General features: G+C 51.2%; 8 protein-coding genes across 8 annotated transcripts; 5 read left to right on the plus strand and 3 right to left on the minus strand.

Annotated features, from left to right (window-relative positions):
• Nucleotides 1-266: 266 nt before the first annotated feature.
• Nucleotides 267-3,675, minus strand: BO85DRAFT_435847 (fungal specific transcription factor domain-containing protein; the record flags this gene model as incomplete). Its single annotated transcript, XM_025658548.1, has 5 exons — nt 267-1,987; nt 2,026-2,171; nt 2,213-2,351; nt 2,870-2,932; nt 3,117-3,675. 5 exons carry the CDS (start codon nt 3,673-3,675, stop codon nt 267-269), a joined length of 2,628 nt encoding a protein of 875 aa, XP_025518078.1.
• A 2,525-nt stretch (nt 3,676-6,200) lies between these two features.
• Nucleotides 6,201-6,671, plus strand: BO85DRAFT_220913 (uncharacterized protein). The gene has a single exon (XM_025654694.1). The coding sequence runs from the start codon at nt 6,256-6,258 to the stop codon at nt 6,550-6,552; it is 297 nt and encodes a 98-aa protein (XP_025518079.1). The 5' UTR covers nt 6,201-6,255; the 3' UTR covers nt 6,553-6,671.
• Nucleotides 6,672-7,011: 340 nt separating this feature from the next.
• On the plus strand, nt 7,012-8,102 carry BO85DRAFT_220914 (uncharacterized protein). Its single transcript, XM_025654695.1, has one exon. It carries the CDS (start codon nt 7,079-7,081, stop codon nt 8,072-8,074), a length of 996 nt encoding a protein of 331 aa, XP_025518080.1. The 5' UTR covers nt 7,012-7,078; the 3' UTR covers nt 8,075-8,102.
• Nucleotides 8,103-8,519: 417 nt separating this feature from the next.
• BO85DRAFT_517746 (putative nonsense-mediated mRNA decay protein Upf3) lies at nt 8,520-10,552 on the minus strand. Its single transcript, XM_025664930.1, has 2 exons — nt 10,131-10,552; nt 8,520-10,075 (listed from the first exon to the last, which is right to left on the minus strand). The coding sequence occupies exons 1-2, from the start codon at nt 10,379-10,381 to the stop codon at nt 8,566-8,568; spliced, it is 1,761 nt and encodes a 586-aa protein (XP_025518081.1). The 5' UTR covers nt 10,382-10,552; the 3' UTR covers nt 8,520-8,565.
• A 119-nt stretch (nt 10,553-10,671) lies between these two features.
• Nucleotides 10,672-12,413, plus strand: sitA (TOR signaling pathway phosphatase SitA). The gene is made up of 4 exons (XM_025659568.1): nt 10,672-10,978; nt 11,042-11,438; nt 11,489-11,820; nt 11,870-12,413. Exons 1-4 carry the CDS (start codon nt 10,825-10,827, stop codon nt 12,157-12,159), a joined length of 1,173 nt encoding a protein of 390 aa, XP_025518082.1. The 5' UTR covers nt 10,672-10,824; the 3' UTR covers nt 12,160-12,413.
• Nucleotides 12,414-13,128: 715 nt separating this feature from the next.
• Nucleotides 13,129-15,137, plus strand: BO85DRAFT_457052 (putative phenol 2-monooxygenase; the record flags this gene model as incomplete). The annotated part of the gene is made up of 5 exons (XM_025661486.1): nt 13,129-13,647; nt 13,695-14,582; nt 14,638-14,812; nt 14,861-14,977; nt 15,028-15,137. 5 exons carry the CDS (start codon nt 13,129-13,131, stop codon nt 15,135-15,137), a joined length of 1,809 nt encoding a protein of 602 aa, XP_025518083.1.
• A 228-nt stretch (nt 15,138-15,365) lies between these two features.
• BO85DRAFT_366178 (NRPS-like enzyme) lies at nt 15,366-18,376 on the plus strand (the record flags this gene model as incomplete). The annotated part of the gene is made up of 3 exons (XM_025655769.1): nt 15,366-16,134; nt 16,188-17,400; nt 17,458-18,376. 3 exons carry the CDS (start codon nt 15,366-15,368, stop codon nt 18,374-18,376), a joined length of 2,901 nt encoding a protein of 966 aa, XP_025518084.1.
• BO85DRAFT_446740 (NUDIX hydrolase) lies at nt 18,337-19,106 on the minus strand. Its single transcript, XM_025659569.1, has one exon. It carries the CDS (start codon nt 19,064-19,066, stop codon nt 18,425-18,427), a length of 642 nt encoding a protein of 213 aa, XP_025518085.1. The 5' UTR covers nt 19,067-19,106; the 3' UTR covers nt 18,337-18,424.
• Nucleotides 19,107-19,940: the final 834 nt, after the last annotated feature.

Below are 19,940 nucleotides of genomic sequence, written 5' to 3' on the forward strand. Positions count from 1 at the left end.
GATCATCAAGGGTGCCCATAGGAGACATAAATCAGTAGTACGGGCCACGGCATCTAGTCAATACCACAACACCCTCCAGGTAGCAACAGAAAGAAAATAGGATCAAAAGAGTCCGAAGGCTCGGGAGTGTCTTGTACGTCGCGTACCCGCGACACCACTGGACACTTTTACACAACTGATAAATAACCATGGAACGCTATACCCGCTCCTGCCAAATAATGCACAAATAGATCATAAGTTACGGCATTAGTTGTCCTCATACCACATTAAGTTACATCACCCACTCTGCCCTGCAGCTGAAAAGCTTCGCCAACAAAGGGAAAGCTATCCCACACCGGGAGCTGCATACCGTCGAGGCCAGATAATGCCGCATCAATCTCCAGTGAGTCCATGAAGCCCAGGCGTTGTATGCCAGCCCATGGATCTGAGATGCCGGCTTCGGGGGCTATAGCAGAAACGCCATTTAACAATGGCGTGTCTAGCCCTTCCTGTACCTCCACCGAGGGCCTGCGATCATCCAGACTAAAAAGCTTACTGACATATCGACCCTTAGTCTGGCGGGAGTGCTGTACAATTCGTCGACGCTGCTCAGCCACGGCATTTCCCAGGCAACTGAGTATCTCATAGTAATGTCCTGCCTGAGCGGACTGCTCCGAGAGCACACGAAGAATCTCCAGGGCTTCCCCGTAAGCCTGTTCATGTGAGGGCTCAGCCTCCTTGCGAGAGAACATCGAGAACCCGAGAACCAAGGCGGCAGCGAATACAAAAGCCTTCAGTATGCACATATTACCTAGCATGAGTCCAGAGCGATGCACCTCGGAGCATGTTTGTATCATGTACAAGGCTGAATCGATGCAAGCAATTGCAAGATTGGAATGTGCTGCATCTTCGTGCAACAAATCACTTTTTGTGCCGTCTGTGGAGTCATTGTGCAAACGCGCCAGTCGCACACCCAATACTGACACCAGGAAGGGTCGCGTCGCCGTGATTACAGCGAAATGGTAAATGCAAGCAACGTGAAGATTGTTGATGATGTGGGTTCGCGCAGCGGGTTCGTCAAAGTCAAGATTAGGAGGCTCCACCAATGGCCCCGGTAGTTCATCGCTCCATTGTTTAAGTTTGGCTAAAAGCGAGTCCGCGAGCTCAGCCGAGGCTCCGTCCTTGCTGTACATAGACGAGATAATCTCCTCCAAGATCCTCGAGACCCCATAGGAGGCAACCAAGCCAATCGACATATGGCCCTCCAGGAGCGCGTAACGGATAGGACCATCCTCTGTTTCCGAACGCAGAGCAGCTGTCGCAGCTGGTCTCCCAAGGATAGAGCTTACTAGGAGGTCCAGGTTATAAACACTCATCCACACCCTTGCTCTCTGGTGTTGCTCAGGGCTAGGCACGGCATCCGCGAGCTCGGTAAGATGAAGACCCAATGCCACGGCAGCTCGGACAGCCACTCCAAGATACATGAAGGCAGCATTCCGACGACAAGCACCAAGCATATAGAAGGACATCAACAGGAATAACCGTATCAGAGTCAAGCTGGGGTTTTCCAACATCCCTTCAAATGCGCTGCGTTGAGCACGGGAAAAGAAATACCGCTCGGCTTGTTCGGTTGATACAGTGCGTTTGCTGGCCTGTGCCCCGATAGCAATTATCATACCTGCGACTGCCATTTCTGTCCTATCTGGATGTGTGCTGGGCTCAATCAAAGCATCAAGAACTTCCATAGCCTCCGCACTTGACAAAACGTAGATAAAGCCACTCGTAGCAGAGCTATATGTTTGATAGTACTGGAGTAGCTGATATGAGTCCAGACTGCTCTCTAGCGTTGGTGGTGTTCCATGCGGTGTCTCCGTCTCTAGCATATCTTCGCTTTTCACATTGTGCGAAAATTGCGATGGCCCAATATACTGTGATACAGTGTCCCGGACTAGTTGCAGAAAGGACAAGGAAGCAGCCTTTCCCACATAGACTGCCGGATGCGGATTAGCTACAGCACTTGATATAGTCCAGTTAGTGCTTTATTACCTCGTTCGCCACGGAGATTGCGGAGCATCCGTGGATGAGTCCTGTGTAATGTTTCTGGGGACATAGGCTGAGTATCTACTGTCGATCGACTTGGCTCCGAAGCCTCGAAGCTAGCGGAATCTGCCCGACCTGCCAAGCTACCTGCACTGAGAGTTGTGGTTGGTCGACGCCCAGAATCATAGCTTACATTGCTATTGCCGGAGATTCGGGTGTTTGCAATCGGCCGTTGAGCAGCGGAACGTGGACTGGGCACGCATGTATCGGCGCGTCCGAGTCTGATGCACTTCGAGCATGGAAATGTCCCACTGCATCGCTTTTTCGTTGACCTGCATGCATTGCAAGCTTCGTAGGCTCTTAGACGGTTGGCTGGGTGTACTTTAGGGCGGGGCATGGTACCGAGAATGGCATGCCGAGATGCTCAGTGGATCCGTCTGGGGTGCCCGTGATGCCACTGATGTTCGGTGAAGTAGATCCAATCTTAGAGGGATTCGCTTGGGAGCTGGCAAGGGTGCTTTCTGCAAGGAGATAGACTGGAAGCACCCCGCATTGTGCCACGACAGTCTGAAGGGGAATGAAAAGAGTGTGTGGAGATCGTTATTTGATGATGTTGGTAAGGGAACACTATCGGATGAAGTTATCGGATGGAGATAAGCAGTAGTTCGGAAGCCGCCGCGGATGATCCTCAGGCACGTGAGCGCCAGGGGTTCAACCCCGAATTTCAGGCACCAGCAAATTACGATCGACATTCCACTGCAGGTACGGAGTACAGAAAAGACAAAAATATCACATTTCACAATCTAAACTAGAGTACCCGACAGAAATTCTTTCAATGTCTGGCACTCACAATGAAATTTCTCATTGCGATTCGACGCGTCCAAAGGAGCGACGGCAAGCATCCCAGATGTTGCTACAAGCGTCAGACTAAATCCAAAAAGCCAAAGATTCCCGATCTCCTAACACTATACGTCCCTGCGACATAGCAAGCTTCTATCAGCGAAGATTTGGTCTCGCGAACCTTGATGATAACAGTTAGCAGTGCTTGCATTGGATCGGCAAACTGCCTTACCTCTAGTTCGACTTCTCGCTCTCACACTCCTGAGCGAACTTGTCAATGTAACCGGGCAGGGTCTTCTGCCAGACAGTCGCATCAGAGTCGATCTGCTTGATCTTGGTGCAGTCGGCGTCGGTGATGTTCACGGAGCCCTGGAGCTGGCCAATGTTGTTCAAGATGATGGGCTGGCTAGCCTTGAGCGCGCAGAGGCCGTAGCTGGCCAGACCCTCGAGGTCATTGCACAGAGGCTTGTCGCCTTCAGACTTGCAGTCCTTCTCGATGGCGGAGTTGATCTGAGTCTGGATCTTCTGGAAAGAGGCCTGCTCGGAGGCGGGCACGTCCAGCTTCTGGTCCAGATCCTTCATGATCTGGGGGAAGACCGACTCCTGGAGGTACTGGTTGTGCTGGTTGATGGTGGCAGTGCAGTTCTTCTCACAGACCTCCTTGTGGAAGTAGGAGAGCAGCTGGAGAGGCTTGTTGCCAATGACCTGGGGGATCTCCAAGCAGGTCTCGGGGATGTTGGGGATGGAGGGGAAAGCGGCGTTCGCAGCCGAGAGGAAGGTGGTAGCCACCATAGCAGAACCGACAGTGAACTTCATTTTGGTGGTTGAAAAGCTGATTTGCTTTGTAATGTTAAGAGTTTGAGAGTATGAGGTTGAGATGTGATGGGATGTGAAGCTGATGATGATAGAAACCATTCAAAGGGCAAGGAAGAGGTTTATATACCTTTGGCTGCTCGGGCCGTGAAGGCTGGCATGAATCAGGAAGACATTGATAGCCTATCGATGATGCACCTGTTCAGTCTCTTTGAAACAATGTGATGTAGCGCCTGGTTGATTGTAGGTTCATTCGGGATCTGGAAAATTCCAACCCGCCTCGAAATTCGGTCGAAACATTGGATGAGTTGCTCTCTTTGGTGGGAAGATTGGCCGCTGGAGCCCGACGGAAGTATAAGCATCAGGGACTGCTGATCGCCAGGACCCTGGTCGACCGATTCTTGGGTAAAGGTGGAGCAGGAACGGGGACGATCATGACGGATGAACGAACAGGAAGATGTCTGTGCCTTGTTCACCCCGGGGAGTCGATCGTGAAACGGGCTTTAAAACGCCCAATTCAAACTCTATTGCCATTGCAGTTCGCACACATAACAATGTTAGCCTTACCCTACATCGGAAATTCGTACCCGCGTGAGTCTGTCGATATTCTCTACTTAGTCCAAGGAAGTAACCTTTCCCCGGACGTCTCCATGTTGTGCTGAGTAAGACCTTCATCACAATAACTATATGTCTTTTCCAATCTTCATCGTTCTCGTAGGCTATAAGGTTATTCTTGCAGCTTATGGTTAGAGTAGTCCTAAGGATATACACTAGACCTTCATCTAGAGTAATACAAGGCAATGCCTGCAAGCAGCTGCGAAAAGGAGCTGTCAGCTAGCATGCTTTATCTTTGACCAAATCTTTCCCGATAACTATAGCCGAGCGATGACCTTGGTGTTCCATGACAGGATAAACCTCGGAACTTGTTACATCATTTCTCCAAGAAGCAGACCCTGTAGCACAAGGACCCTGGTGCCCGGAAGATAGACCACATGCCGGAAGTATAACCATGGCAGAATCTGTGCTGTGGGGGTGAAGTGGCTATCAATCTCAAACGGTCATGGCTGTAGGGGGTGCGATCCTGATACGTTCATCGGGACACCATGTAGACTGAAAAATGAGCCATACTAACCTACCCGGCAGGGTAGCCGACAATCAATTTAGAAGAAACAGACTGTTTCGGGTAGCAGATTCCATCCCTGTATACACATTATGTAGAGTAAATGAATATCTTTTGGTCTTTTGTCCGCAGAGGTAGCATCGTCTCAGGATGAATGCCGTATTGACTCATATAGGAACTACTTTTCCAAGCTGAGACCCGGACCGAATTTTGCGCTGAATCAGATGCAGCCAGGGCACGTATCGCGTAATCGCTCAGGAAAGATCGTTATATTGTTACTCATTGGGGAACGGAAAGATTTGGAGTAGGATGTAGATCTGGTGTTGTTGGAGTCCATTGTATACACAGTACAACGCATAACTTATGAAAGTGGTTGTGCCGAACGGATTCATAGATATACCTCCCGTCCTCAGGCACCAAATGCATCGGCTTTACTGCAGCACAATCATGAAGGCAAGTTCCGTCTGGAACTAACTAGTAGTTGAAAATAATGATTATTAGTCAAAGAAACAGGCAATGGAAGCTTCATGAAGCAGTAACACGTGAATTCTACCTCCAAGTGACGGTCTGGCCGGTAGAAGGAAAGAGTTTTCGCGGACGCTGATTGGGTGGCCCAGTCCCACAGCAAGCGAAAACGGGCGAAACACATGACCTCGCTAGTGGCTAGCGTAAGCGAGCGTCCACCGCGCAGATATAAAAGGCTGCTCCCCCCCCATTCATTTAGAAAATTAAGCGACTCTACGTTAGTCTCCCTCCCCCCTAACATTGGGAAGAGCCTTTCAGCCTTCCACAATGCAACTTTGGAGAATCATCAGCTAACCACTTTCTGCCTACAGTTCAAAGAATCACTTTAGAGTAGACGTCCCACCTCTGAGCTCTTCTAAAGAGCCACAGAATCTCCACCCTTGCTGATGACTGCTATGTCCTCGATGCCCTAAAGTGAAGCCGTTTTACTTCCGACTCGACTTTGCATTTGCACGCTCTGTTACAATCTATCTCGGTAGACTTGTTTCGGGTGTCGGTGCAATGGTCCAGGGAGTGGTGATGATCTTTACCTTGTCATGATGTCTTGACTTCGGTCGGTCGGACTTGGTGGGTGTCGAGGAGGTCTGAAAGGTGTCCCCTCTTTTACACTTTAATGTTGGTGTACGAGAGTATGGAGTTGCTCAATCTTGTCTTTTTTGCGTTCTTAGCATAGTCAAATGATACCCAATTATCCGTCAAACATATACTTTCGCTCGTAGCAGTGCTACCTGTAAACCTGAATATTCTGAAGTAGTACGATTATACGCTCTTGCTTGCACAGTGAAAATCGATCTGGTTCTGGACCAGTCCTGCACTTGCTCCACGTGACGGCCGTCTGTTACGACGAGTGGTCAATTCCCCTGTGACTGGTTTTGTACTAGTACCTATCTTAACTATAACCATGGCCTAACGTCGACATCAACCATATTGAGGACCTTATGGATTCCTCTTCAGCTTTTCAAGTAATTCCACAGAATAACAGCACGGCCCATGTGCTTCTGCATCTCTTCATCCAGGAATATGGCCTTGGCCAACGTGTACCGAGGGAATACAAGCCCGCAAAACTCGTTTTGGAAATGCTTGAACGGGTGACATCCAAGGACGCTGAACGGTTGGTTATAATCCTGTCCGGTTGTACTTGGTGCTGCCATTCTGGGAACCATTCCTCCATGAAACTTTCAAAACTACCCATCAGTAAAGCTCTGGAACATACGAGGAAGAATAAGCTTTGCTGAGTATACGCTGGGAAGTATGCGGTACCACTAATGACGATGAGAATTGAATACTCAGACTAACTAGGCTAATATGATTAAACCTTCGCAATATCATGAAAATTATGATTTGACTATTCTGCTTTTTGACACGCTAGAATTCTCCGACCATGTATTGCAATGAAGTGCATTGCCGACATGCGAGGATTTGAGTGAGTAGTAATCAATGTCGGTCTGCGGTAGTCGGCATTTGTAGCTTTTTTAGAGGACGGAGATCTTTCCCGTCAATGATCATATCGTAGATGAAGTAAGTGCCTGTTATTGGCCATCATCATAGGACAGGCGGTAGAAAACGATGATACGGTACGATCTTCCGAATTTACTTGGTAGAGTATATTCCGAAAGTATATAGCCCTTCCAGGAAACCGGTGTACTATCATGTGATAGCGCTCAATCTCACCGATATTCTCCGGCCCAACATTCTGGATTTATCTACTATCATAAGGACAGTTGGAACTCGCAATGTAGGCCAGCCCAGCACAGCACCGTCATGGCCATCTCAGTGGAAGATGTCACCAAAGTACCCTTCTACAATTTCCATGACCCTATCCCATTACCACCACCACCCTCCTTAACACGTAAACTGCCAACTTTCAAAACAACACTCCCTAGTCTCTACTCATCTACTATACTCCTAGAATATTCAGAGCCAGCTGCAGTTCCAGCTCCACCACCACCACCAAAACCAAACCTCTTCTTAATCCTTCCCCCGGAACTCCGCCTCCTCATCTACACCCACCTCCTAACCAACAAGCACCACCACCGCCGAACCCTCTCCGTCGCTGACAACATCACCAATGCACCACCCTCAACCCAGTACCCAATCCACCTCCACCAGCACCACAACAAAACCAACAACCTCCACCCCTCGGTCCTCCTAACCTGCAAACAAATCCACGCCGAAGCCCTCCCCATCCTCTACACGCACAACACCTTCTCAACAACGCACCCAACCCAACTCCACCACCACCTCACCTCCATCGGACCGCTCAACACCTCGCTCCTCCGCTCCCTCCACATCTTCGTTCCCTGGAGTAACTCCAGCTCCACCATCTGGTCGTGGATCGTCCTCCTCCATAACCTATCCGAGCACGCGACCGGTCTAAGATATCTCGAGATAGGATGGGACACGAACATTCCCTGGCTCACGCACATGGAACCGGGCGATGAGGCGAGAGGCCTCGGGGATAATATCCTCTTTGTGCATGCGTTGGCGAGGCTGAGGCAGTTGCGGAGGTTGAAGATTTATGGGTTCTTTGGGGTGGAGTGGCCGGGGTATTTGAGGAGGGAGTTGGGAGGTGGTGGGACGGTCGTGGAGGTTGAGTGTGGGTTGGTTAGGTCGGTGGTGTTGGAGGGGGGAGGAGATGAGGTGGGTGGTAGTAGTAGTAGGGGTAGGGGGGCTTTGGAGAAAGCGAGGGTGGAGTGGGAGGAGAATATGAAGGCTTTTGGGCTGTTTCAGAGGGGGACGGTGGGGGTTGTGCCGTAGGGAGGGGTTTATTTGTTGTGTAAGTTGGTGGGGGGGGGGGGGTTGGGTTGGGTTGATATAGTACTAGGTAGTAATGTTTAATTTAATAGATTGGGGATGGTTATGGTATGCTGTGATGATGAAGGCTTGACTGTATGCAAGTGATCTAGATGGATACATAGTAGTATACTATAGAGTGGGGCGCCGTTCCTCGGCCCCACAGATGCCCCTGCAGGTTGTACCTTGAACAAAGTATAAAAAGGACATCTGTATAGTGTGTGTGGAGTATGCTTTTAATGCATTGGCATTAGGCTTGTTTTCATTTCCTAGTTCATTCTCGGGGATGATCCGATGTGAACTTACATCCAATGTCTGTGGTTGTCTAGTATGTGCTGTTTCATCATTCGAAGCCTATTCTACTGTGGGATATCAATAGCTATATCATCAAAGATGGGTTATTCATGGAGGAAAACTGCTGGTATTATCATCACTACATATATCATCATAACGGCTCATTTACTATCGGAATTCCCCTTACTCTCGGGGTTATTCCCATTCGCAGCCCCGGCATTGCCACCACTGTTTCCTCCGCCTCCGCCTCCTCCGCCGCCGCCGCCTCCCTTGGGACCTCCTTTACCCTTGGACCCCCGTCCTCCGCGTGGTCCGCGAGACGAGTTGCCCCCTGAGCCGCTTTCATTGGTCTTATTTCCCCGGCTGTTGTTACCACCACCACCACCACCGCCGCCGCCGCCGCCGCCGCCTCCGCCTCCCGAGGATGCTTGGGCTTCACCACGGCCTTTGCCGCGACCCTTCTCTCCCCCGGGGTTGGCCTTTCTCTCTAGAACGACAACTTGACTCTGCGCGACCGAGACAGGGCTAGCAGCGATGGCTTTTTGAAGTCCGTCGGGTTCTGCAAAGTCAATGTAACCGAATCCCTTCTTCTTATCGATTTCCACTTTAAGAACCTTTCCAAATGGGGTGAATGCAGCTTCCAGGAGCGGCTCGGTAACACCCTGAGATGGATTGGCGTGCTTGAGGAATGCTTGGGTAGCGGTCGCCGCCGGTCCTGCCGATGCTTGCTTCCCTTTCCCAGACTTTGCCGGTTTAGGTGTAGTACTGACCGGGGTGCTCGCTTCGGATGGCTCACTGGGTGGTTGTGTGTTGCTGCCCTTTGACTTGTCCCGAGTCGCTCCCTTAGATGATCTCGACGGCGTCTCCTTCTTGTTTGTATCCGGGGTCGCAGTACCGCTCTGATCGGACTTGGGCGTATCTCCATCGGTGGCAGCGGCTTTGCCCCTGCGGCGACCAGACGGAGCAAGTCCAAGATCGCGCTGGAGGATCTTGGCAGCAGCCGCGACACTTCCACGTTCGCGCTTCCGCTCTGTAGATGTCTGTGGTGTATCCTTGGGGGAGTTCTGCGCTGGTGACGATTTTGCGGCTTGCTTGGCAGCAACACTAGCAGCCTGCTTGTTTGCGGCCTTCACAGCTTCCTTGGTAGCCTTGTCCGACTTGGATTTCTTCTCTGGTTTCTCTGAAGCAGCAGAGTCCTTTGTATCCCTGTCAGGACGTTGTAGCAGCTTCTTCGCCTGGACCTTCTCCCCCTTGGAGTCCTTGTCCGACTTGTGTTTGGATTTGCTGGATTCCTTCGCCTTGTTGGCCTTCTTCTCTCGAATATATTGGACCAAAGGTGTGACTGTCACTGTCTCCTTCTTATCCTCACCATCAGCGCCAGAATCGACAGGAGGCGGTTTGGCAAGTGGCTGCGTGAGGCTCTCGAGGAAGGCGATAAACTCGGGGTCCTGATCGATGGTTCCTTGACGGGCATCTTTGCGCGACCGATTTCCGGCAATCTTGGCATAAGGTGCGAATTCCAGAGACGGGGGCCCCAGAAGGACAGGGTCATTGGAGGTATTACGGGCATCTATGAAGGACGTTTGACGGACTTTGTTCGAGAGCGGGATGGTGTGGTCGCTGGACATGACATGGATATACGCACGCGAGGGTCGAGAAGGTTTGGCCGGACTATACAGCATACTGTTAGCGGAAAGCCCTTCACAGAATGAATTTGCTGGCTTACTCTTTAGAGACCTTTCCTGGCTTGTATTGGAACCAGTCGACCTTCCCACCGCCAACCCTCCATTCAGAGCCCAACGCTGTCTCGAATTCCGCTTGTGTTAGTCCGGGTGGGAGACGTCTGACGAGGAGCTTCAATCGGGGCGCAGCTGGCTTAGGTGCCTTTTTTGGTGTGGCAGAGGCATTCTTCTGAGTGGCAGCTGCGGGGATCTGGAGAACACCTCCTGTAGACTTGCCCGCAGGGATCTGCGTCATGATGGATATGTTTGATGTGTTGGGACTTCCGCCCCAACTGGAGGATGGGAGTGTCGCTGAGGGAGTGGGATGGAAATGGTGCACTGAAACAGCAGATATATAGTACGGTGTGAAGGTCAAAGAAAGCAGAAAGATAGTCACTCCGCAGCCGCAATCACATGTGGCGCTGTGCCTGAATGAGTTGATGAAGCTGTTATCGTGCAGGAGATTCCGCCCGCACCACGTGACCGAGCCCGGGAATTGGCGTGAGCATCTTCACTGACCCAAAGCCAACATCCCCTGCGGGGAAAGACCGCCGGCGCGCATCCCGCTAAGCAACCCGTGTGCTCTGGTGTATACGAGCGAACTTTCCTTGGAAAGACTAGTTTATTCATTACTCTACTTTTATTACTGCCTTTAATTGCACTGGTCCCACTTTGTTCACTCATACGCACAAGTTCATCATGGTGGACAGTAAGGTCCCTCAGCCGGGACCGGCCAAGTTGAAGCGCAATGCCGGCCCTGATGAGTGGCTGGAGGCCGCAAAGGACTGCAAATACCTCTCGGAGTCCCATATGAAACAGCTTTGTGAGATCGTCAAGGAGTTTATGATGGAAGGTGGGCTTTAGTTCGAGCAGGTGGCGACCGATTCACCAGAGACTGACGGGTCGCATTTTCCAGAATCGAACATTCAGCCGGTCTCAACACCTGTGACCATCTGTGGAGATATTCACGGTCAATTTTACGATTTGCTAGAGCTGTTCCGGGTCTCTGGAGGCATGCCCGATGAACCTGACGTCGAGCCGCCTAAAACGTCGCCTTCCGTCATCACCTCGGAGGACATCGAACCCCCTTCCACCATTACCGATCCCAAGCTGCGCAAGAAATTGAGGAACTCCGGCAACTCGGATGATCTTGCGGACGAGACAGGCTCGAATAACAGCCAGCGCGGTCGGTCTTCCAGCGCAGGCTCGAATGAGGTTACATTGAATCGAAACTTTGTATTCCTTGGTGACTATGTGGACAGAGGGTACTTCAGTTTGGAGACCCTCACGTTACTGCTGTGCCTCAAGGCAAAGTGAGTTATACTTACTGGACGGGCTGCACCGATTCTAACAGTAGATGTAGGTATCCTGATCGTGTTACGCTGGTACGCGGTAACCACGAGTCTCGCCAGATCACTCAAGTCTACGGTTTCTACGAGGAGTGCTTTCAGAAGTATGGCAATGCGTCCGTATGGAAGGCTTGCTGCCAGGTTTTCGATTTCATGACATTGGGCGCCATCATCGATGGTAGGGTGCTCTGTGTGCACGGTGGACTGAGCCCGGAGATTAGAACACTGGATCAAGTGCGGGTGGTCGCGAGAGCCCAAGAGATTCCACACGAAGGTGCTTTTTGTGACCTGGTCTGGTCTGACCCCGATGATGTGGAGACATGGGCAGTGAGTCCCAGAGGAGCTGGTACGTATTCGCCCACAAGATGTGCTATTCTCTTTACTGACCCTTCTAGGCTGGCTGTTCGGAGACAAGGTTGCAGACGAGTTCTGCCATGTCAATGACCTGACCCTGATCGCCCGAGCCCATCAATTGGTCAACGAGGGTTACAAGTATCACTTCGCCAACCAGAACGTGGTCACTGTGTGGAGTGCTCCCAACTACTGCTACCGATGCGGCAACCTCGCCTCTGTGTGCGAGATCGACGACGATCTAAAACCGACGTTCAAGCTCTTCAGCGCGGTCAGTGACGATCAACGACATGTGCCGACGTCGCGGCCGGGCCGCAGTGAGTACTTCCTGTAAGATATCGCATGGATACGCTTTTTATTCTCTCGTCTGCTTGCATTTCGCAAGACATGAGGCGTTTACTGCACCGGCGCTGGCGTTGGGAGTGGATACAGATGGCGCCTACGCACTGTGGGTGAAGACGGGTTACGAGCATCATATATTACGATTTGGGACACAGTTAATGAGGGCACCTTTATGCATACTGGTACAGCTTGGTCCAGAGGGTTTGTTTAGTCGAACTATGACGAATCAGATGATTGTTATGAACATTGCTCCTTTTTACTGTAGCTGAAGTCAGCGCCTTCCACACGTTGGTTGCCGTCTAGAATCTCACCATTGGGTTCCTGGCAACTAACAACGTACTTCATACCCTTGCTTTTCAGAGGTATCATACAAGTCATGGAAAAATAAACGCTCGGACAGAGTCCGATGGATCATGATGTAGCGCTTCGTCGACAAATGACCGAAGATTATTTGCTAACATAGCTTTGCCACAACGACCTAGGTCTAACATCCGAATCAAAGCCGTGCTTCTACCTCCAGAGTGAATCGTGATATGTATCAAAGCTGCGTGTCTCGGCATCTCAACCGTTCGCATGCCTTCCCCAATCCGGCCTAGCGCCATATACTCCGCCGGTTACTTCAAGGCATGAGCACAGTGGTTCATCCTCTCACTCTTAGACACCAACTTGCACGCCGGTATAATGTACTGCCACCGGTATCTCCGGACCCCGGATTGCGGAGAAGATGGTTACTGAATACACTGAAGATCATTGGTGCAGACGGTGCCCGAGGCACGGACACACATGCCGCGCAGGTGCCGACCCCGGGATCGATTCCGGGGTAGTTCGGAATCGATCCCGGAGGCAATTGAAGTATGACCAGTCAGGCGCATTCCAACTCATCATATTTAGGATACTCGTCACATTCTTTGACTGCTTCTTATAGAAGAAAATCTGAACACAAAGAAGAATAACCCACAACATGACACAAAAAGTCGACGTCTTAATCTGTGGCAGCGGCTCCGCAGGTCTCTGCGCAGCCGCCTGGCTGGCTCGCTATGGCATAACCTGCAAAGTGCTCGAGCGGCGGGATGGCCCCATGACGATGGGCCAAGCAGATGGTGTGCAATGCCGCACGGTGGAAATCTTCGAGAGCTTCGGCATTGGCGAGGAGCTATTGCGCGAGTCGTACCATGTGGTGGAGGTCGTGTTTTGGGCCGATGATAGTGGCTCGGGAGTTATACGTCGCACGGGCAAGACGGCAGATACGCAGCCCGGATTGTCTCATCAGCCACATGTCATTCTGAACCAGGCGCGCATCAACGGGCTTCTCATTGACCTGATGAAGAAACATAACAATCAGGAGATTGATTACGGGTATACTGTCAAGGATGTTCGGGTTGATGAGACTCAGCTTTCGGCGGGGCCGGAAGCTTATCCGGTTAAAGTCACGGCGGAGAAGGATGGGAAGGTGGAAAGTTTTGAGGCGAAGTATGCTTTGGTATGTTATCTGTTTCTCCTCGAGAGGGTTAGTGCTGATGCTATCAGGCATGTGATGGCGCACATAGTACGGTGCGCAAAGCGCTAGGATACAATATGATTGGAGATAGCACCGATGCTGTTTGGGGTGTCATGGACATGGTTCCACGAACGGACTTCCCCGATATTCGGAAGAAATCCAGCATCCGGTCCAAGGCAGGCAATTTGTTGATTATACCCCGAGAAGGAGACAGCTACAATCTGACCCGATTCTACATTGAGCTTCCGACTGGCACTAAGGCGAAGGATGTCAGACTGGAAGATCTGCAGAACGCCGCAAAGCGGATTTTTAGTCCGTATCAGATTGAGTTTGTTGAGACGGTTTGGTGGTCTGCTTACGCCATTGGGCAGCGCCATGCCGATTTCTTCCACAAGGGTTACCGTGTCTTTCTTGCGGGCGATGCCTGTCATACGCACTCGCCGAAGGCGGGCCAAGGCATGAACGTCAGCTTACAAGACGGTTACAACATGGGCTGGAAGCTTGCTTCAGTGCTAAAGGGCTTGGCGCATCCGTCATTGCTGGAGACGTATGTGCTTGAGCGGCAGAAGGTGGCTATTGATTTGATTAACTTTGATCGGTATTTCGCCAAGTTGTTCTCCTCTCAGGGGAGTGCAACACCCCAAGAGTTCCAAGAGGGATTTATCAAGTCTGGGAAATACACTGCAGGTTTGACGGCCAAGTATGATGAATCGCCTATTACTTCCGATACGGGCGTGTCGACCGAACTTGCCACGAACGTCGTCGTGGGAATGAGGTTGCCTAGTGCGCAGGTTGTGCGATTCTGTGACGCCAAACCGCTGCAGCTTGCTGCATCGCTCAAGTCCGATGGCCGGTGGAGGGTGATGGCATTTGTGGGCGATCTCAGCGTGTCACAGAATATGGCCGCACTGCAAGCTGTACGTTAGAGGGATAATCCTTGCCAGGATATAGCAGTATACTGACCGAGTGCAGGTTGGAGAGTATCTCGGCTCCGATGACAGCCCTCTTCAGAAGTTCCGCTCGACAAGTGGCGAACCTGACAGCCTTATCGAGCCAATTCTCGTGGCACATGGTAAACGGCATGGCGTCGAGCTGGAGCAGATCCCGCAGAGCTTCTATCCATTCACGGGGAAGAACCATATCAGAGGTGAGTTAAATGCCTCGGAAAAAAAAGATCAATCTAACCGGGATGTAGATCTTCACAAAATATTCTTTGATGACGAGAGCTACAACAGAGGTCATGGACACCTTTACGAGCATCTCGGTATTAGCCCTGACAAGGGTGCTATCGTCATTGTCCGTCCAGATCAATGTAAGCCTCCGTCGTCACCGGCCTTGGAATGATCTACTGACAAAGTTTAGACGTATCTGCTGTGTTCAGTCTAGATGACTATAGACGAATCGGCCAATTCTTTGAGGGATTTATGATCCCACAGGAGAGGTCGGAGTCGTTGACGGGAAGCAAGCTGTAGCCGCTGTACGCAGAACGTGCTCTGATGAGCCTCAGAATCGACATGCTTATCATGTTGAAGCGAGGCAGAATGAGATACAGGCAGGGATAACCTGCTACCAAGCGGGGTTGGATTTATCAGCTAGATGCTTTGGCGAACTATTTAAGCAGCATGGCGACACATCGATATCTAAACAGCATAGACAGCTTCCAAATCTCATTAATCATTATCAATCTACTGCATAGCAAGATGGCTCCCCATGTTCTCGAGGGCAATGGCCAGGCTATTGAGCCAACACTCAAGTCAATTCCTGCAAAGGATGTGTCAGTGGCCACCATCGAGTCTCCCAGCACTGTACAGAACCTAGCTCAGCTCCTAGCCAAAGCAGCAAGGTCCGAAGCCGGACTCACCTTCTACACGCCTGGAGCAGAAGCCTCGCGTGTTTTGTACTCCGACCTTCAGAGCAAAGCCACGGAGAAAGCTCAGCTCTTAGGCCAAATCGATGGAATCTCCGCATCCTCTATTATCCTGCTCCACTTTGAGAACCATCACGACACAATCCTATGGTTCTGGGCTGTCACACTCGCAGGCTTCCTTCCTGCCATTTCAACCCCCTTCGTGCATGATCCCGCGCAGCGTATGAAGCATCTACGTCACCTTAAAACGCTGCTACAGGAGCCCGTCGTCCTCACTACGGAGCGGCTTGTCCCAGACTTTCTGGACACTGATGAGCTTCGTGTGCTTCCGGTCGAGGTGCTCGACAAAGCTGCTAACACAAATTGCCTATCTGACACTATGCCACTCTGTGGAACAGAGAAGCAAGCACAAGATCCAGCAGTGCTCATGTTAACGTCTGGAAGTACTGGAAGCGCCAAGGCGGTTCCACTCCGCCATGGACAGCTTCTCACGGCACTACAGGGCAAGAAAGATCACCATGGTACTGAGCCTGGGGATGTATTCCTTACTTGGGTTGGATTGGACCATGTTGCTAGTCTCTGTGAGATTCATTTGCATGCAAGTATGTTCTTCACTTCTACCTTTATAACATAACCGCAGCTAACAAATCCACAGTGAGTCTGGGCGCCGACCAAGTGCTCATCCCAGCCTCAGAGCTGCTTCGTGATCCAATACGTTTCATCCAGCTGCTCGATTCACATAAAATTGCCTATACATTTGCACCCAACTTCTTCTTGACGCAGGTGCGGGACGCTCTCGCTGCCAACTCAACTCTCCAAGCGGATCTGTCTCGTCTCAAGAGCATCAACTCGGGTGGCGAGGCCAATGTCGTCGCCACTATCGACGGGCTCACTCGTGAACTGCGTCGATTTAACATCCAGCGCGAGGTGATTAGTCCTGGCTTTGGGATGACAGAGACATGTGCCGGATGCGTGCATGCAAGGGCATCGCCGTCCTACGATCTATCCAAAGGCCTCGAATTTGCCTGTCTCGGACCATGTACTCCTGGCATCAAGATGCGCGTGATGCGTCCCACAGCTAGAGATGAGCCCGCTGCGCCTGGTGAAGTTGGCGAGCTTCAGCTGTCTGGCCCTGCCGTGTTCACGGGATACTTCAACAACCCAGAGGCCACAGCTGCCGCGTTTACAGAAGACGGGTGGTTCATCACAGGAGATCTCGCCTGGCTGGATGACTCAGGATATCTCAACCTAGCAGGACGGACTAGAGACACTATTATAGTGAACGGAGTCAAATGGAGCGCCACAGAGATCGAAGTGGCTATCGAAGAAGAGAACATCCCAGGAGTTGTGCCCTCGTATACCGTGGCCTTCCCTTGTCGCGCCCCAGGCTCCGCTAGCGAGGATATCGCCATTGTCTACTCCCCTGCTTATGCTGCCGACGACGCCGCAACGCGCTTTGAGACTGCCACCGCCATAGCAAAGACCGTTGCACTCCTAACGGGGCGGAAACCCGCCCATTTAATCCCGTTGCCGGCGGAGATGCTAGACAAATCCTCGCTAGGCAAGATCTCACGGACCAAGGTGCGGACCGCATTCGAAAAGGGCGAGTATGCTTCCTTCGAGGAGGAAGACCTCAAGATCGTCCAAAAGTACCGCGAATCCACACAGCGACCTGCTCAAACCGAGACCGAGAAGCGAGTGCAAAGCACCATAGCAGATCTCCTCAAGATCCCCATCGAAGACATCAACGTAGACATGTCAATCTTTGACCTCGGAATCACCTCGTTCAACCTGATCCTCCTCAAAGCCATGATTCAAGAAGCCGTTGATGCACCCATAGAAATACCCATGTCTGTCCTAATGACCGAGTAAGCACTCCACTCTCTCCTCCCCTTTTACCATCCAATCTAACCATCAACACACAGTCCAACAACCACCGCCATCTCCGCCTCCATCGACAAACTCCTCTCCCAACCACCAACCTACAACCCCATCGTGCCCCTACAACCCCACGGCACCAAAATCCCCCTCTTCTGCATCCACCCCGGCAGCGGCGACATCCTCGTCTTCATCGCTCTAGCAGCCCAATTCCCCACGCGGCCCGTCTACGCCCTCCGCACGCGCGGCTACAACACCAACGAGCGCTTCTTCCACTCCATCCAAGAAACAGCCGACACCTACGCCCACTACATTCGCCAAACCCAGCCCGAGGGCCCCTACGCCATAGCGGGCTACTCGCTCGGCTCGACCCTCGCCTTCGAAGTGGGCAAAGTGCTCGAGTCCCAGGGCCAGGAAGTCCGCTTCCTGGCGAGTATCGACTATCCGCCGCATATCCGGCAGTACGTGCGCGGGCAGAACTGGGTTGATGTGTTGCTGCACATTGCATTCTTCCTGGAATTGATTGACCTAGATGTGATGGGCGAAGCCGGTACCTATCTCCATAGCCTTGAGAAGGACAAAGGAGGGGAAGGATTATCTCGCTACGATGCCCTTGTGCATGTCTTGAACATCTCTGATAAGGAGAGAGTGCGCGCACTAGCTCTCAACGCAGAGAGATTGGAACGCATCACGGACATCGGAGAGAACTTCCGAGTTCACGGCGAGACGTATGAACCGAAGGGAACAGTCGAGACACTGGACGTGTTCGTAGCGGATCCGCCAAGCTATGCAGCATTGGATAGACAAGATTGGGAAGAGAACAAGTTAGGGGCGTGGAGGGATTTCGCACGCACTGAGGTGGGGTTCTATAATTGTCCGGGCATTCATGCAACCATGTTGAATCCGGTGCATGTACCGGAGTTTGTGAGGGGGTTTAAGTTGGCCATGAAGAGGAGGGGGGTTTGACCCGCCATCCTTCTTACTTGATAAGTAGTGATAGTATAGTTCTGACATTCAACACGTATCTTTTCCTTCCCCTTCCTCCTCCTCCTCCGATGAAGTATACCACCGCCGATACACCTCAAAAGCCCTAACTAAATTCCGTCCCTGATCCCCAATAAACTTCATCCCAGAAGCTTCGTCAATGGCAGCCTTGACTTCCCCCTCATCCACCCACTTAAAAGCACAATGCTCCTCCGGATTCAACATCACTTCCTCTACCGAAGCAGTTTCAACTAGAAACCCCCACTTAATCACCTTCTTCTCTCCCTGACCCAACCCGGGGAGCGGTTTTTTCCACTCGTCAACAGCCACTAAATCCACTACTTTGGTCACTTGCAGCCCTGTCTCCTCGAGTACCTCCCGACAGAGTGCCCGGAGGAGCGTGTCGTCGAGGGAAAGGTCTGCTCCGCCGCCTGGGGATTCCCAGTGGAGGGGGTAGCTGTCTGTGGGGGAGCGGTGGAGGAGGAGAAGGTGTGGTTTTGAGTTTTGTTGGTGGGTGGTGAAGATGTAGGCGCCCACGCCAAAGTCGGTGTAGGTGGGGTAGTGGGTGGTGGGGAGGGAGGAGAGAGGGTGGATGAGGAAGGGGTATTTGGATAGGAGGTGAGGGGATATTTTTATTTCTTGTATGGTGGTGGTGGTGGTGGTGGAATTCATGGTTGGGAGAGGATATTGGAGTTTATATGAGGGTTGGGAGATGATGAGAGAGTGAAGAAGTTGTTGTTGATGTTGATGTGGTGGTTGTGGGGCAGCAGCGGGTGGGGAAGATTAACTACAAATACACACCCTAAGTGGAGAGCACAGAATCACTACTAAACAAAGTACTAGATACCATGAAGAAGTTGTTCGTTGAGTACTACCAGTAGTTCCAAGTGATATTTCATGCCATGCTAGTGCTGTATGTTTTATATATCAGGGTATACTGGTGGTCTTTTCTGACTCTTGCTGAGAAGAACCCAGCGGCTGGTTACTATTAGCTAAATCTGCTTTAATGATCCGCAAGCTAAATCTTCTGTAGATGTAGGATATAATATTTCTGTTAGGAAGACCGATAGCCATGTCTATCCATAAGTCTCTTATTGGTTGGTAACAGCATCTTACAGTAGGCACTGTTGTAGATTAATTTGAACATTATATAAGATCTGCGGATCTCCAGAATGTACCTCTCTAGTAGATATTACAAATATGAACTCTAATTCGACAGCTAATGTCTTGTTTTCTGGGGGAGCACCTCTTTCGGTGCTGATCTTGTGAGATCGCAATCAATTAAACTCTCTGGACTGGCTGTTTCATCAGGTGCTATCCTGACCGGGGAGATCGCAATGGATTGAGTGCATGATGGAACATTGTGTCTCGGATCTACTTTTAAGATACATTGCTATTATTAAAGAAGCACGTTGATGTCAGAAACCACCACTAGTGCACTTTAGGAGTGAGTGTTCCAGTTACTGCAGACGAGCTAACAATCTACTATCGCATCATGTACACACCCACCCACGCTCTCACACTCTCAAAAACACATACTCTCTAT

Source organism: Aspergillus piperis (assembly GCF_003184755.1).
Source record: "Aspergillus piperis CBS 112811 unplaced genomic scaffold BO85scaffold_4, whole genome shotgun sequence".
In the NCBI taxonomy this organism is placed as follows: domain Eukaryota; kingdom Fungi; phylum Ascomycota; class Eurotiomycetes; order Eurotiales; family Aspergillaceae; genus Aspergillus; species Aspergillus piperis.

Excerpts from the sequence above, each read along its gene's own strand:
- BO85DRAFT_517746 (XM_025664930.1), bottom strand. The coding sequence starts at position 10,381 with ATGACGCAGATCCCTGCGGGCAAGTCTACAGGAGGTGTTCTCCAGATC. Across the intron at positions 10,076-10,130 it reads CCAGGAAAGGTCTCTAAAGA|TCCGGCCAAACCTTCTCGAC; the intron begins GTAAGCCAGCAA and ends TATGCTGTATAG.
- sitA (XM_025659568.1), top strand. The coding sequence starts at position 10,825 with ATGGTGGACAGTAAGGTCCCTCAGCCGGGACCGGCCAAGTTGAAGCGC. Across the intron at positions 10,979-11,041 it reads CAAGGAGTTTATGATGGAAG|AATCGAACATTCAGCCGGTC; the intron begins GTGGGCTTTAGT and ends CGCATTTTCCAG. Across the intron at positions 11,821-11,869 it reads AGTGAGTCCCAGAGGAGCTG|GCTGGCTGTTCGGAGACAAG; the intron begins GTACGTATTCGC and ends TGACCCTTCTAG.
- BO85DRAFT_220913 (XM_025654694.1), top strand. The coding sequence starts at position 6,256 with ATGGATTCCTCTTCAGCTTTTCAAGTAATTCCACAGAATAACAGCACG.
- BO85DRAFT_220914 (XM_025654695.1), top strand. The coding sequence starts at position 7,079 with ATGGCCATCTCAGTGGAAGATGTCACCAAAGTACCCTTCTACAATTTC.
- BO85DRAFT_446740 (XM_025659569.1), bottom strand. The coding sequence starts at position 19,066 with ATGAATTCCACCACCACCACCACCACCATACAAGAAATAAAAATATCC.